General features: G+C 45.6%; 1 protein-coding gene across 1 annotated transcript in view; it reads left to right on the top strand.

The window, feature by feature from the left end:
* HDAC6 (histone deacetylase 6) overlaps positions 1-17,768 on the top strand; it is a 219,371-nt gene that overhangs the window by 126,758 nt on the left and 74,845 nt on the right. The window contains exons 22-23 of the mRNA XM_085629603.1: positions 9,945-10,137; positions 10,684-10,833. Coding sequence (XP_085485729.1) covers positions 9,945-10,137; positions 10,684-10,833 — 343 coding nt within the window. The remainder of the gene's footprint in view (positions 1-9,944; positions 10,138-10,683; positions 10,834-17,768) is intronic.

The raw sequence follows: 17,768 nt of genomic DNA, 5'->3' as shown, positions 1-17,768 counted from the left end.
CGCAAAAATCTGTTCAGATCTTGCCCATGATCAAGGGAGTGATAAAGCACGCCACTGAGGTTTTTAAGGACCCTGTTAGAGCTAGGGTTCTTAACCCCTGAATAGAAAAAAAATATAGACCGGCCCCACAGGATCTCGCGTACATCAAAGCGCAGCTCCCTCTAGACTCTTTTGTCGTGTCAAATGCAAGGAAGCGGGCTAACTCCCAAACAACAGGAGGCACACCGCCCCAGACAAAGAGTCTAAGCTCTTAGAAGCCTCGGGAATAAGGGTTGCCGCACAAGCTGCTAACCACTGGCGTATTGCCAACACACAAGCCCTATTGGCTCGATATGATAGGGCTCATTATGACCAGCTAGAGGATGTTTTGCAACACCTGCCTGATCAGTACAAATCCCAGGCCAATGACCTCATTCAAGAGGGAAAGCTAATATCAAATGCCTCAATCAAATGTACACTAGACGCAGCGGACACCGCCTCTAGGGCAGTCAACACAAGCGTGTTACTTAGGCGCCACGCATGGCTACGTATTTCCGGCTTTAGGCCGGAAGTACAATCAACCATTCTTGCTCAACCCTTTAATCAGGAGCAACTATTTGGACCCACAGTCGACACTGCACTAGAAAAGATGAAGAAAGATAATGAGACTGCCAAATCAATGGGAGCATTACAGTCTACACAACCCCGAGGCTCCTTTCGACGCTCCTTTTACAGGGGAGCCTCCAAAAATGTGGGAACAGACACCTCTTCCACTTTAAAAACCTCCGGACAAACATCCCCTAACAGAGGATATTTTAGAGGATATAGGGGAAACAATACCAAGGGCCGAGGACGGGGCAACACCAACACCCGCACCTCTCCAGCCACTAAACAGTGACTTGCCTCCACTCCCCCCAGACCATTCCACTCCGGTCGGGGGAAGACTCCAACAGTTCCTACCTGTCTGGGATTCCATCACAACAGACAAGTGGGTAAGACAAATTATCCAGTTTGGCTACAGCCTCGAACTCACAAACACCCCCCCAAACATACCACCCAAACATCGTCCAGTGTCACCACACCATCTCACACTCCTCAAACAGGAAATTCGGTCTTTGCTTCAAAAACACGCAATAGAACCAGTTCCACTCCAACATCAGGGTACAGGAGTATATTCTCTATACTTCCTCATTCCCAAAAAGGACGGGACTTTAAGACCCATACTCGACCTCAGGCTACTAAACCAATACATACAATCAGATCACTTCCATATGATCACTCTCCAACAAGTCCTCCCACTACTTCAAAAGGGCGACTTCCTTGCCACATTGGACCTCAAGGACGCATACTTTCACATCCCTATGCATCCCGCTCACAGGAAATATCTACGATTTGTGGTAGACGGACAACACTATCAGCTCACAGTTCTCCCATTCGGAGTGACAACCGCACCCAGGGTATTCACCAAATGCTTAGCAGTTGTGGCAGCGCATCTCAGGAGACAACAAATCCATGTCTTCCCCTATCTGGACGATTGGCTCATAAAAGCCAATACTTTCGACAAACGCGTTCTCCACACTCACCGCACTATTCAAACCCTACACGACTTGGGATTCACCATCAACTATCCCAAATCTTAACTGCAACCCTCCCACATACATCAATATCTGGGAGCCACCATAAAAACATCCAAGGCCATAGCTTATCCCAGCACAGCCAGGATAGCCAACATACAAAATCTCATCTTAAAATTTCAAACGCAACACTCTCTTCCAGCAAGAGTGTTTATGCAACTGTTAGGCATGATGGCGTCATGCATCTCCATCGTACCCCACGCACGACTTCAAATGAGGCCCTTGCAAGAATGTCTTGCACAACAGTGGAACCAGGCTCACATAAAACTTACCGATCTGGTGTTGGTGGACAGTCGCTCACTTTGTTCACTAAAATGGTGGAACACCATCAACCTGTCCAAAGGGCGGCCGTTCTTAGAGCCTCTTCCACAAGTAGTGCTGACCACCGACGCATCTCACGGGGTGGGGAGCTCACCTCCTTCAATACACCACTCAGGGCAGATGGACCACTCAACACAAACTGCTCCATAGCAATCACCTCGAACTTCTAGCGGTGTTCCTAGCGCTGAAATCCTTTCAAGTACATCTAAAGAACAAAACTGTCCTCATCCGCACAGACAATATGACGACAATCTATTACATACAGAAACAGGGGGGGACACATTCTCTCCAACTGTCCCGACTTGCACAGCAACTCTGGAGATGGGCAATTCCCCAAAACATCTACCTGCTAGCGCAACACCTTCCAGGCGTTCACAACCAGGTTGCCGATCTCCTAAGTCGCCAGATACAGCAAATCCACGATTGGGAACTACACCCCAAAGTCCTATTCCCAATCTTCCAAAAATGGGGCCAACCAGACATAGATCTGTTCGCCACTCACGAAAACACAAAATGCCCAACCTTCGCCGCCAGGTTTCCACACCCACAGTCGAAGGGCAATGCAATATGGATGAACTGGTCAGGCAGATTTGCATACGCTTTTCCGCCTCTCCCACTCATTCCATTTGTGGTATGCAAACTGAAACAACAGTCGCTAAAACTCATCCTAGTAGCTCCCACTTGGGCACGTCAACCCTGGTTCACCACACTTCTAGAACTATCGCTAGTTCCACATCAAAAATTGCGCCTCTCCCCGGCTCTATTAACCCAGAACCATGGAGAAATCAGACACCCAGATCCTCAGACACTGAACCTGGCAATCTGGCTCCTGAAGTCTTAGAGTTCGGTTACCTCAACCTCCCACCGGACTGTATGAATATCATAAAAGAAGCTAGAAGACCTACCACTAGGGCGTGTTATGCAGCAAAATGGAAAAGATTTGCCATTTACTGCGCTAACAATGACATACGTCCACTAGATGCTTCCATCCAAAACATTATTTGCTATTTACTACACTTGCAAAGATGCAATTTAGCGTATTCCTCCATACGTCTACACCTAGCGGCCTTAGCAGCCTACTTGCAAAATAGACAACACCTGTCCCTCTTTAAGGTACCAGTCATCAAAGCATTTATGGAAGGTCTTAAAAGGATTATCCCTCCAAGATTACCACCTTCCCCAGTGTGGAATCTCAATATTGTTCTTACAAGGCACATGGGTTCTCCATTTGAACCTATGCATAAATGCGAACTGCAGTTCCTAACATGGAAAGTGGCTTTCCTTATCGCAATCACATCCCTACGGAAAGTAAGTGAGATACAAGCCTTAACTCTTGAAGAACCATTCTTACAACTACATCGTAACAAAGTGGTTCTTAAAACAAACCCAAAATTCCTCCCTAAAGTCATTTCCCCTTTCCATCTTAACCAATCAGTCGAGCTACCAGTCTTCTTCCCTAATCCAGACTCCGTAGCTGAGAGAGCCCTTCATACCTTAGATGTTAAAAGAGCCTTGCTTTATTACATCGACAGAACCAAACCTTTTCGCAAAACCAAACAGCTGTTTGTTGCTTTCACTCCACCACATAAAGGCAACCCCATTTCCAAATCAAGTATAGCAGGTGGATAGTTAAATGTATCCAAATATGTTACCAAAAAGCTAAACGCACTCTTACAGTTCCCCCTAGAGCGCACTCCACGCGTAAAATAGGGGCTTCCATGGCATTCTTAGAGAACATTCCCTTAGAAGATATTTGCAAAGCAGCCACATGGTCTACCACACACACCTTCACTAAACATTACTGTGTTGATGTGCAATCCAAACAACAAGCTTCAGTAGGCCAAGCTGTCCTAAAAACTCTATTCCAAACTGCTGCAACGGATACAGGTGACCACCGCTAGGGGAGACACTGCTCTATAGTCTATCCTAAGTGTGTGATCTGCAGCTCATATGCCTCGAACGGAATATGCTACTTACCAGTATGCATCTGTTCTTGGCATGTAGAGCTGCAGAGCCACACACGCCCACCCGCCTCCCCGGGACCTGTATCTGTTCCAGCATTGTCTTAATTAGACACTACACATGGACATCCTTTTCTCTTTATTTCTTATACACTCCATCATTTCCCATCATGGCGAAAAACAATCTGAGGATGGAGTGGATGCGCATGCGCACTGTTGTCCAGAGGAGGAGTCACCTATCTCGTGACCAAAGGCTTCTTCCGAAGACAACAACAACCTGCAATCATCCGAGCCCAACACCAGATGGCGATCTTATCCTAAGTGTGTGGCTCTGCAGCTCTACATGCCAAGAACAGATGCATACTGGTAAGTAGCATATTCCTTTTGTGTGACGTGGTTCAAATAAGATTCACAATTTTGCCACCAAGAAACTTAAGGTCATTGATTTATATATTTTTATTAGCAGCTTGCCTACAGAACAATTCTTTCGGAGCACTCTGTGCTCTTAGGTGTCATCGAAGAGAAGGCCATCCTCGACCCCTCCCAGTTCTGGATTCCGCAGCAACCACAGCACCAAGACCGCCCTCCTCGCCGCCACCGACGACATCCGCATGCTTCTCGACCAGGGTCATTCCGCGGCCCTCATCCTGCTAGACCTCTCCGCAGCCTTTGACACCGTCTCCCACCGCACTCTTGCAGCCGACTCCACGACTCTGGCATATGTGGCACCGCCCTTGACTGGATCCGCTCCTTTCTCGCCGGCAGAACCTAGAGGATCATACTCCCACCCTTCCTCTCCGAACCTACAGAGATCAACTGCGGAGTACCCCAAAGATCATCGCTCAGCACCACACTCTTCAACATCTACATGGCCCCCTCACCGCCAATGTCCGACAGCACAAACTCAGTATAGTATCCTATGCCAACACCCAGCTCATCCTCTCCCTCACTAAGAACCCTGAAGACACCAGACTCCGCTTCCAGGAAGGAATGAAGGACGATGCAGACTAGATAAGCAACAGCTGCCTAAAACTCAACTCGGAGAAGACAGAGGTCCTCATCCTTGGACCCACCTCCTCTGCTTGGGACAACACCTGGTGGCCCTCTGCCCTCAGAAACCCACCCATTCTGATGGACCACACCCAGACCTCAGCATCATCCTAGACTCCTCCCTCACCATGACCCACCAGATTAATGCCGTTGCCTCCACATGCTTCAACTCCCTCTGCATCCTTCACAAGACATTCAAGTGGATCCCCCCCGAAGCCAGAAAGATCGTCACCCACGGACTCATAACCAGCAACTGGACTACGGTAATGCCCTCTACGCCAGAATCAACAAATCCCTCCTCCACAAACTCCAGACCACCGCGGCCCGACTCCTCCTCGGAACTCCACGACACGAGCACATGACCTAACACCTGCAAGACCTCCACTGGCTCCCCGTTGAGAAGAGAGTAATCTTCAAGCTACTCACCCACGCCTTCAAATCCCTCCACAACATCGGACCCAAATACCTCAACGAAAGAGTATCTTTCCATGTAACCAAAAGAAACCTCAGCTCCTCCCACTTCGCCCTAGCAGAAATACCACGCATCCGCCGAACTAGAGCAGGGGAAGAGCCTTCTCCCACATCGCGGCAAAGGCCTTGAACGAGCTCCCAGTCAATATCAGATGATCCCTTCCCTAAAAACCTTCAGAAAAAGCCTCAAGACCTGGTTTTTGGCTGAACCGGACCCCTTACGGCTGTCTTAGAATGGGAATGACCACCTGCAGGTGAAGGGCAAGGTTCTTCAGCTCCTTTACACTTTCCTACAACCAACAAACGTAGACGTCTTGTTGCTAAAGATATATTTGGGTCAGACACTCTCTCCCATATTCAGATAGAAAGTCAAAAATAAAGATGACTGCATACTTTCAAACTGCATAGGAGTTTTTGCACTGTGTCAAATGTTAATCGTGTATATTAATAGGTTGTGGGGTAGATATTTCTTGCCCACTTCTAACTAAAGAGAATGTCTGCTTGTAAAGTGCATATTTCTCTTTGGGTTCTTGCCTTTGAAATAATACATGCTTATTGTTAGACATCTCAATGGTACTCATTTTGTTGACCTCAGATGGGTGAAAGGCTAGGTCGAGCCCCTGGGATTTGAATTCAAGGACAGGCTGAGATCACTAGAGTGGAACCATTAGTTCACTGCGACATCAAACATGACTGATGTTGAAGATGCATCGTCTTGTCTTACCTGTGTGAAATACTTTGAAATTCTTTTATTTTTTTATTTTTTTTTATTTAAGAATGAAGCAGTAAATTTAGTTTGGTGGACCTGCTATTAGCTACTCGTCTGAGAGCCAAGCCACATATGGTTTATGTTCTTGAAGGTGTTTTTGGTGCACCAGAGTAGAGCTGGAGGCCATCAGTGACATTGAATTGGTACTGTTGGACTTGGCCCTTTTTCCCTGATTTTTTTCGTTTTTGTAGTGTTAAGGTGCAGGTGCTTACTTCGCCCAAGATGGCTGCCACAGACCCCTGCTACTGCCGGGTGGTCGTTTTATCATAGTAGCACCCTAGCTGCCAGGAGCTGGCTGGGACCCACAACAATGTTGCGACACCAGCCCGCCTTTTTGTCCCATAGGTAGAGTGGGGAAGCTCCTGGAAGAATCTGGAACCTTCTAGAAGGGAGGTGGGGTTTTACTTTTGCCGCCTTGGCTAGAGGTCACCTGACCTAGGGCTACTTAAGCGTGGGAGGGAAACTTGTGTGGTGAGTTGGCCATTGGGGTGAAGCAGAGCTGGAAGAATCCACCAGGAGTGTAGGCGGTAGGGCCTAGCCAGGGACTTATGCCTCTGAGAGTGACAGGATTTAGGTACTGCCTCTTAAGTGAGTGAGGTGCCCTGTGAATCCCACTGATCTTGCCCAGTAGTAGGAGGACCCAGAGACTCTCTGCCAGCCTGACTAGGAAGGATCTAGTCGCCCTCTCCATCCCTACCCCTGTAACAGAACCCCTTAAGGGCGCCAGATACATCTGCGCCAAAAGACTGCATCTGTCAACTGAGAACTGAAACCTAACTTTAAGAACTGAGACTGCATGACAAGAGCGAGCTGCAAGCCTTGAATGCCAGAGCTGAGACTGCGTGTCCAAGCTGACCTATCAAACTAAATGCTAAGCCGATTGCCAAGTCACCGGGGATCGACCAGGTACTAGCGCTGTGACCCCCGCGCTTCCTGCCCTGGTCTGGGACCCCCGGCAGCGTGCTCCGCTGAGCACTTTACCCCATCCTTAATTTGAGCCCCCCCCCCCCTGCGACGACGAAGCCAGCGCGCTCACCGCTGCGGCCTGGAGGAGTGCCCTGCTGTGTCACGAGGCCCAGGAGAAGCCCGGGGCCCCATCGCTGCCGTCGCAGCCGAGTGAGGAGGTGCGCAAGGTCGGGGCCGAGTTCCCCCAACGTCGTGAGGACGGACGCCTGCTGACGCCGAGACGGAGGTAAGCCCGGAGGCCGAGATCCCCCCTGGTGCGCCCCCTGCTGGTCCGGAAACCGCACCGCACTTGGCCCGGGTCGTCCCCTCCGTGGGAATCCCCTCCCCTGCCTGCGCGACAGAGAGACCCCGCCGAGGGATCCTGTCCATGTCCCCCCTTCCGTAATACTGAGAGCGGTGCTTTGTGAACTGCACCGGAGCATAGGGACCCGCTCCGCAAGTCCTGTCATTCTCCCCGCTCGAAGCCGCCCAAAGAACTGACTGACATTACCCTCGTGTGGCGCTTCCCGCCACCGACCCTGCTTCCCCAGCCGGAGCGACAAGGAATGCGAGTAGCGCACTGTGTTACCTGTTCTGCTCGAAAGTATTCACATGCCAGTGATCGCGAGTAGCGCCTTGTGTGATATGCTCTACTCGACAGTAATTACATTACAAGGGATGCGAGTAGCGCACTGTGTTACATGCTCTACTCGAAAGTAATTGTGTGCCAGGAAATGCGAGTAGCGCCTTGTGTTATATGCTCTACTCGACAGTAATTACATGCCAAGGGATGCGCGTAGCGCATTGTGTTATATGTTCTGCACGAAGGTAATTCCATACCAGGATCTTTTGTGGAGCTGGCAATTGGAGTATCTGATTCCAAAGGAGGTTCATTGGTAGAATATCTTCATTGCGACGGTGCCTCGTTGCTCACACTAGTTCCCTGAATGTCATGAACCTTCCCTGACATATGTAATTAGACAAACCTTTATTGGATTTGTCCAAGGTCTGCATCCTGAAGTGATTTTCATTCTTCTGGATCCTGCTGTATTACTTGTTTAGTGGCACATTACTGGAACAGAGTCTAATACTGCTCCTTAACAACACACATTATTTGAAATTGTAAAGACTGCTTAATTTTGATGGGCGCTCTAACGTGCTCAAAGTTGTTTTTGTGTTGTTGCTCTTGAATGAATATGAAGCTCTCCTAGAATAAATCACACACTGAAATGGAATTCATTGCTAGATTGTAGATGTACATAGACACTAACTTCATGCTATTTCTAGACCTCATCAGTTGGCTCTGAGGTGCACTTCCTTTGCACTAGAACTTTGAGCAGCTGGCCAGTGCCCTAGGCGATTATTGGTCTAGCTAGGCAGAAAATGGTTTATACATGTGCAGAACAGAAGAGTAGTAGCTAGGTTGGAATTTGTAGATTAGAATTTGTATCACAGATTGTGTTTGTACAACAGTTTGCCCTTGGCTTTGTGTGGATATGTGTACTGCAGAGATTTTAAAACAAATTACTAAGCTGCTCGCAGCCAGTGAGGTATTTAAAGACTAAAAGAAGACATGCTTCTTCTTTCTGGTTCTCCTAAGAACCCACACAGCAGCATTGCAATCTCTAAATTATACAAACTGATGCCATCATCTGTGCTAGAGTTGATGAGTTTTTGGTGCATCACACAGAGGAATAGTAACCCTGTTTCAGCAGAGATCTGCATTTTTAATGTCTGAAATTGCTGTGAGAAACCATCAAGGGGCTCTGGGTAATAGGGTTTTAAACTAGATGTCCACAGACTGTGTTTGCCTGTTTCCAGTTCATTTTCAGATACAGTGCATATCTGTATCACACACGCATGGTTATCAGTATGAAAGTCTTTTGAAAGAAACACTTTGCCAAACATTTATGTTATCTGCTAGTCGCATTTTGATTGAGTGTATGAAAATCTTAACTTGTATTGTGAATAGTGTGCCTATTGACGTGGTCATTGCTATAATGGCGGATTTATATTTTAACCTGATCAAAATGTAAAGGATGGGAACTCTTAAGAGTTAAGGTCAGCTCCTGTTGTAGGCAGGGTCGGTCTTTTGCTGTGAGAGAGGTGGTCAGTGCTCTGCACTAGCTTTTTTGTGTTTTGGTTTGTGATATGGCAAATGTTTCGGTACAATCAGTAAAGACGATTGGACACTACACTTTTATGCAGAAAATTTAAGTGAACAATTAAGTGCACAGAGCAGAGTATAGTGATTAAATTATTCTAACTCACCCTCGTCGTCTTATTTGACTCACTCTAACTTCCTCCAAACACTGAAAATATCTTTCAAGGAAATGCTCCTCAACATTTTCTCTCTGTATTCTCTTGCTCTTTCTCCATTGAACAAGGAGTCTCTTACCTTAACATTCCTCAATTAAAAATAACATTTAAAGATTGTAGTTCATCACATTTCTCTGTTAAATCTAAAATGTACTTTTTTAAATTTCTTCCTTAGTATTTAAATTGCTTTGTGCTTAAATTGCTAGTTTCCTTCATTGGTCAAGTAAGAGAATTGTGTACTAAATCAATTCTAAATATAAAGTTTTAGGGAGAGATAAAATGCATTGGATGTGATTTTACTTCATTTCTGATCTGGCCCCTGCCATGACCAAGGATCATGTGGCAGTAGTGATGATACATACCTTTATTGCTCGGGGATAGATCAGCAGTTGGGCACTGTGTGCTTGAGCAGATGAGAGAAGAGGATGGGGTGCTGTAGTCCCTATGGCTGAATTTTTCTGTTTGATCTCACTTTTCTCTCCAACTTCCCTGCAGCATCCTGTATGTTTCTCTCCACCGCTATGACCATGCCACATTCTTCCCCGCCTCCAAGGATGCAGATTATAACAATGTGGGACATGGGAGTGGAGCAGGGTTCAACGTCAATATTGCATGGAATAACAGCAAAATGGGAGATGCAGAATACCTAATGGCATTTCACCGTGCTGTAATGCCGATCGCCTATGAGGTAAAGAAAGCTCTGCAGAGGTCTTTTAACTGCCGCTGTCATCACAGATCTTGGACATTTAGTTATTTCCCAAGAACACTTTCTGTTAATTTGTTTTGTCTGGTGAGAACAAGAAAAAAACATATGTTTCCGTCTTTGGCAATCAAACTTTATTTGTGTGTGCTTACCTGCTACGGTAGTGTTGGTCTCTTATCAGTTTTTTTATTTGAGAGGTTGCCGCACTAATCAGATAGCCTTTGTAAAAGGTCATTGCCTCTTCCAAAACTCTCATTTTGTAAATGGTGCAGGTGTCGGCATGTCCATACATGATTAAATGGGCCTGTTTACTGAGGCAATGCATTGACTAAACATGGAGACTGAACTTTGCTCTTAACACTTGAGGGTGTCCCTCCGTTGATCAGTAGCGAGGCTAAAGATAGAACTGACCTTGATAATTTGACTGCCCCTCCCCGAATAATTTGTGATTCATTTAAATCCAGGCCAAGTACTGATGGAAAACAAATGATAACACATTTTGAAAATATAAGTGTTTTTCCTATTTTTTAGTTCAACCCAGATCTGGTTGTGGTGTCAGCAGGCTTTGATGCTGCTCGGGGCGACCCTCTGGGTGGGTGCCTAGTGAGCCCAGAAGGCTATGCACACATGACGCACCTGCTCATGGGACTTGCAGGCGGTAAAATCGTGGTGGTGCTAGAGGTACGTATACATGTTTATTTCATTGGCGTACATGTGTTTTCTTATCTACTAAAGAGGCAGTGCCTTTTAACCTCTGTTTCAGACACTTATCTCGATTCCAAGGGTTAGAGCTCATCCCCCCTGAAACTGAACTGCTCCATTTAGTGTAGGACAGTAGCCCTGGCCTACCTGGAGACTACTCGGCATATATAAATTCTGATCCATTAAACTATGCATTCACTCTCATACACAAACTTACCCATCAACAAATTAGCAAACACTTTCAAACCACACATTAACTTTGACCTTCTGGACTGGTAATATTTCGCAAGAGGTGGGCCCAGAACTTGGGAAAACCTGACCGGTTTGGCTCCCAGAACCTGAGAATATATGCCAGGTGTGTCCCCAGAACTCTGCACAGTACAGCCTACATGGGTTCCTGAACTAGATATAACACTCTTTGTGGCCCAGAACTTGACAGAATAAGCCAGATGAGGCTTCTAAAAGCAGTAGCAATACTCACGACGAGGGATCATTAACACGGCACACACGTTTAGAGGGGCTCCTGATGTAATGCTCCTGATGAGGAATCCAGAACAAGGCACATATGGCCTCCAAAAATAAACTCAATACTTTCATTGTGACCTCCAAACTTAAAATTAACGACAGTTGACCTGCAGAACCAGGCACAGTATTCTTCGATGAGACCTTCACAGCTGGATACCATGTTTCTGATGAAAAGCCTACAACTCACCATAAAACCTCAGGTTTACCATTTAAAAGTAATAGCAACACTTTAGATAATGCATCAAAAAGTGGGCTCTGTCATCCTTGTATATAGACAGTCTGTCAGAGGTGACTTCCAGAACATGGCACAATACTTAAGATGAAGACTCCAGAATTGGCCACAGTCTTCGGAAGACGGCTTCCAGAACTCAACACAGTATGCTGGAGGTGACCATCAAAACTCCACACAATGCACCTGATAAAGCCCTCAGAAAAAGACTCAAAACTATATAAGTGGCCTCCAGAATGGAACCCAGTACTCCAAAAGAGGTCTTACTGTTGATGTGTAGGCTATCCACTGTTGATACATACTCCATTTAAAGCTGTGCATATCTGCCTCACTACACCCCATAATTCTTCTTCTGCCAGCCTTGCTTGTACTGTTTATCCAATTTGACATCATCCAAAAGGAGAACTCTGAAATGCTTATGATAAGAGAATCTTGCACTACTGCTGCACCTGTTGCACGCATGCTGCATTCTGTGCTGCAGTTCTGTGTATGTCGAGGAAGCTTGAACTATATATATGTGCAGCAGCTAAATTCAGTTCCCTAGCCAGAAGGTGAATTGAACAGACTGAACTCAGGACATTGTAGAGAAAGAACATAAGGGACCAAGGTAGTCCCAGCACAGTTATGATCAGCATCTGAGATAGTGGAATGTTTGATCTGCTCCGTTAGCCCTGTGATGCAGATCTTAAGTGCTGATGTCAATTATGCCTCTCTGATTCCACTGTGTATATTTAGTGCTTTTACTTCTGTGTTCTGTTTAGTCTTTAGAGTCCAACAGAGATGTGCATTTCAAAGGGACCTTTGAGGATTAGCAAAGCTGTCGCTTTTGGCTAAAACAGATCTTTAAGATCAACGGGTTTCTTTATTTTGTATGATATACTTTTCTGCACCATCCAGCCTTTTAACAAGTGCATATTATTTAATTCACTTCTCCGACTATACTTACGAGTTGTCTTTATTTCAATTTCTGGCTGCCAGCTACTTGTGCCTACTCTCTGATGCATACAGTAGTTACTCCTTTGGATGCTACAGCGCAGCTAGAGTGCATATTGGTATCTATCACTAGCTGGATAACAGCACCCATCCTGCTGCCTTGCAATATCCTAGTTGATTGGTTGATAGTAATGTATGTTATGTATATTCCCATAGTGATTTGTTTCTATCTCTCTATGCCTGTAACAAGCACAGAAAGGAAGGCGACAAGTGAAATGACAGTAAAATTACCAGCTGATTTAAAAAAACATTTTGCATTTGGTGGTGGGCTTGTGCAAGATGATTTCTTGGTGCCTAGCTCACCAATAAATCATGGCCTCCTTGGTCTGTGCTTCTCTGAAATCATTCTTACTTATGTTCCTAGATAAAAGGACTGTATGGATAGGAAAACCTTGATGTACAACATCTAAAGACAACAGTGTGCAAGGTCTCAATTCCTCTCCAACAAGGATCCAACACACAAAATGGGGACTATTTCACCAGATGTGCCACATAATAGAACAGCTTCCCAGAGATAGCGAGTTGACAGTTGACATCCATCGATAGTTTGAGCTTCACTAAAAAGGTGTACACGAAATCTGGTTGTGTCTTGACTTACTCGTCTCATCCAGTATTTTGCAGCCAAGCAAATTCCTGAAGCAGAACTCCTGTTTAGTGAGCTTGTTAAGAATATTTCACTGTATCATTTTAGTCTTCCTTGATATTCAAGACAGTGAATCATGACCAGGGTGGACATGATTCTCTGACATAACCGAAATGGATCTGGTGCTTCTACTGTTCATTGTGTCTACCTGCCAGCTCAGATAGGCTTCCCAGTACGCCAGACGCCTTCTCTAAATTGGGGTGGAGGGGGGGGGGGGGGGGGAGAGGGTGGGAGGCCTGGTAACTCAACCAAACAACTTCTCAACTTGGCTTTTTGAGTCCTAGGTTAGGATCGTCTCCTTCTTCTGTTAGATTGCACAAATGTACCAAAGAAATCTGGGGGTGCTCGGCAAGGACTTAATATTCTGTCAAATTAAATCGATTTTCGATATAATGTATGATAAGGAGTCATAATACTCTTTCTTGTGGTATCAGAGGTAGTCCCTCACCTGTTAAATTGCATCTAATGTACTTTCTCTGTAGATCACATTTAATGATTATGCCACCTACAGAAATAGGCTACATAATGTGCGAATAAATCTTGATTTGTATTTTCTCTATTTCTGGGTGGAGTCATTGGAGAATGACCTGCACCTTTGCTTCAGTGAACAACCATCCCTTACAAGAGTACTTAACACAGCAGGATCCTCAACCACTGGCTATCTTTACGAGCTAATTACTGAAATGAAAATTGTGATGTCTAATGTCATATGTGGCGCTCATAGTTTCAATTGCTTCTGCAAGAGGAGTTGATGACATTCACAAGTTCACTGTTCTTTTGTTTGTGTTGTTGAGAGTTCTTCAAATTCAATGCTTGTGTTAAGTAACAAAGTTATAAGGTACAATAGTATTTGAAAAGTAATACGTCTTATTTGTTCCACTGAAATAATCACTGTTGGTTGGTCTTAACGGCTGCCACATGAGTGGCCATACCACTAAGTATGTCAATTACTTTCACTTTGTTTCTACAGAGAAAGATGTTGTTTGTACCCATATTTTGACTTGTGATATGGTCCGAGCTTACAGTGAATCTGGTTGCTACCTATAGTCTTCCAAATTAGTTGTGTTCACTGTTCGATCTTTGGATATTCTCTGCACTAAGTAAAGAGTAACACACAAGCATTTTACAAGATAATAAAAGGATACCATCTTGATTTATTTGTTTTTATCAAGCACTGCACACCACTGCTTAACTGCCTTTGTTATAGGAAGTTCGATAAAGGCAGATATTGAGATACACAGAGATTACCATGGTACTCAGAGATAAATGATGGACAACGAATCAGTTGTGTCAGTGTCAGTCTTCGACCCAGTCTCTCTGGGACAAATCTGAAGATCCTGCACTATTTATGGTAGGAATGAAGGTGGGTGGGTTTAGAAGAGTCCTCCGGTGGGTTTTTGTGAGAAATTGGGCCAAAAACGTAATAGAATAAATCGAGTTATTTGCAGTTCAAGGATTTGCGGTTAAGGGGGGAGGGGATGGGGGGCTGTTCCTAAGCAAGGCAGCTCCCAGTGGACCATCTATTTACCTTTCCATCCCACCCATTCTGGTTCTCCCAGGTTTCACTGTCACTGTTGCTTAGAGTGTCACCTTATTGTAGTATCACCCTTTATTGAAATGTAGTATAGCAACCACACAGAGATTAGCCTAAACCTTTTGCAAGCGTTACTGTACTGATTACCGTCAAGGTCTTTTAAAGTACTTCAGAAGCCAAATCTAGAATGGTACAAGTATTGTGGTGGTAGTTTTCATTCCATTAGTGACCATGGATGCACTCAATCCTGTTGCTATCAAAAGATAAAAAATTTGATTGCGAGATAATTTGCCTGAATTCTGGGACGTATGGGATATGATTTAAAATAGATATCCAAAATGTAGAAATATTGTTATACCAAAAATAACATCAAGGGTCCCCTAGGTACTGCTAGAGCTATATGTTTCATTCAATCCCCAACAATTACAATCTTTCAAACATCGGCATGAGCCAAATGTAAAAACCAATATGGATACCATACATACATGTTCGAGGCATATGAGCTGTAGATCGCGTATTTTTGCATAAATCGCCATCTGGTTTTGGGCTTGAATGTTTGCACTTTGTTATTGTAGAAGTCTTTGTAGTAACGGGTTAGGTGACTCCTCCTCTGGTGAGTAGTGCGCATGGGCATCAACTCCATCCTTAGATTGTTTTTTTCCGCTATTGGGTTCGAATGCAATTTGCTGCGCTCCGGGTCGACGTCGATCGCTTCCCTTCGACGCGCAAATACTCTCACCGCTCAATGGTATTGTTTCAATCGTGATCTCTCTTGACGCGTATCCATTTTCAAAGACATTTTCGAGTGCGGCCGTTGGGTCGGTCGACGCCATCATCCAGCATATGGAAGGGACTCCATTTAAAAAATGCAAGTGTAGGGCTAAATTCCCACACACACATCTCCACGAGGTCTGCAAACGTTGTCTCTCGCCAGAACACGAGAGTCGACACTGTCAGGTCTGTGACTCATTCAGGTCTAAGAAGACTATACATGATCGCCGAGCTCGACATCACGAAATGTCCAGATCGACTGTTCCAGCGCCGGACAACATCTTCGAGGTAGGCCCGATGATCCAGCGACAGGAGATGAAGAATCGGACTCAGAAGATCAGACGATAATTCCGGGAGCGTGAGTACTGATGTCGACGCCCCTGCCCCGAAAAAACAAAATGCTCCGGTAACACCTTCACCATCGGGTCTGGGTCGACACCGAGACAAGACTTCAGAAGACCCGCCTCCGTACCCGCCTCCGAAGCACACAAAGCCTTCAGACAGCTCAGGATCGAGCCAACCACATCACGGTACTGTAAAACCATCTTCGGCACCCGAAGCATAAACCCAAGGTCCCGTCCACACCAGAATCTTCGGCACCGAAGCCAATACCCAAGGTCCCAGATTTTTTGGCACTGAAGCAAATTCAATCCAAGTCTTCGGATCCGAAAAAACAAATTAAACCTTCGGAGTCAAACTCCACCGAAGCAGGAGGAGACAAAAACCCCTCCTAAAGCTAAAGAGGACAGGCCAAAACACCACTCGGAACCAAAATCTTCAGCGCCGAATAAAGACAACGGATCCAAAGAAGTTTTCTATCCAGATCCACCGGATCCTGGACAAAAAACACTCCATATTGACCCCATTACTGGACATGTCACCTCCATACCACCTAAAAAGAGGAAATTGGACCCCTCAGAAACTCCTGAGATACCATCCAAAAAGAAAGACTCCTCCACCTCTCCTATGAGGCCTTTCTCTCCACCCCACAGCCTCCAAACACTATACCTTCTCCAGCACACTCTCCCGTGCCTCCTCTTTCACCTGCACCACAAGATGACGATGAGGATATAGGAGATGAGTATGAGGACATGCATTCTCCACATAATACAGATACTGATGATGGCACTCACAGTAGCCCACCTCATGACACTTGGGACAATTATAATGTCCCAGATGTTCCTGAGCCAGATCTATATTAGGCCTGGGCTAAAATTCCGTTCCGCTCGCGGAAATTGCGATCATTTGACATTTTCGCGTTCCGCGGAGAGCGCGAAAATGTCAAAATTTCCGCAATCCGCATTTTACAGGAGATTTTTTGCTTGCTCGCGCTGTAAAATAATACATTCTCGCGTGCGCGCGATCGCCTTACCTGAATCCCTGCGTTCGCCGACAAGTTTTCCCGATCCGGTCGCTTTCTCCACGAGATGTTGGATTGTTGGTAGCCATTTGCGCTGTCTCGCGACAGTTCGCGCCCGCAGTAACATCATTTGTCGCGCGATCATGTCTTTCTTCTCGCGATCATGCACCGCGAGTCAAGTGCAAACAAGATGGCCACGCCCGTGAGCAACCGCATGGGTAAGTTGGCGAGCCGCGACCACGCAGAAAATAACTTCCGCATCTTCGCGATATTTCCGCGTGTTTGCGGAGATTTTTAACATTTTCGCGATAATTTTCTAAAGTGAATTTCGCAAATTCCGCCCACCCCTAATCTATATCCCTCCAGACCATCCCCTCCAGATGATAAGTGGGGTTTGCGCAACTAATAAATAGAGCTGCACAATTCCATGGGGTCAAACTCCATTCAGACCCTCTAGAGGAGGACTTTTTGTAAGAGACATTCTCTCAGCCTCAAAAGACATCAAATACTCTCCCTATGCTCAAAGGGATCATTAAACATGCCCCTGAGGTTTTTACCTGTCAGGGCTAGGGTTTTTAATTCTAGAATTGAGAAAAAATACAAACCAGCTCCAAGTGATCCAGTTTATATTAAAGGGCAACTCCCTCTAGACTCATTAGTAGTGGCAAATGCCCGCAAACTGGTAAATTCTCAAACCACAGGTGACGCCCCTCCGCCAGACAAAGAATCTAAATTACTGGTAGCATCCGGTATAAGAGTTGCGTCTCAGGCAGCAAACTTTTGGTCGCATTGCCAACTCACTAGCTTTATTAGCAAGGTATGACAGGGCCCACTATGATGAGCTTGAAAAGCTTATGCA

The sequence above is a fragment of the Triturus cristatus genome, chromosome 10 (genome assembly GCF_964204655.1).
Source record: "Triturus cristatus chromosome 10, aTriCri1.1, whole genome shotgun sequence".
In the NCBI taxonomy this organism is placed as follows: domain Eukaryota; kingdom Metazoa; phylum Chordata; class Amphibia; order Caudata; family Salamandridae; genus Triturus; species Triturus cristatus.
Note: the sequence above shows the minus strand (reverse complement) of the source record. Positions and strands in the feature narration are given on the sequence as shown.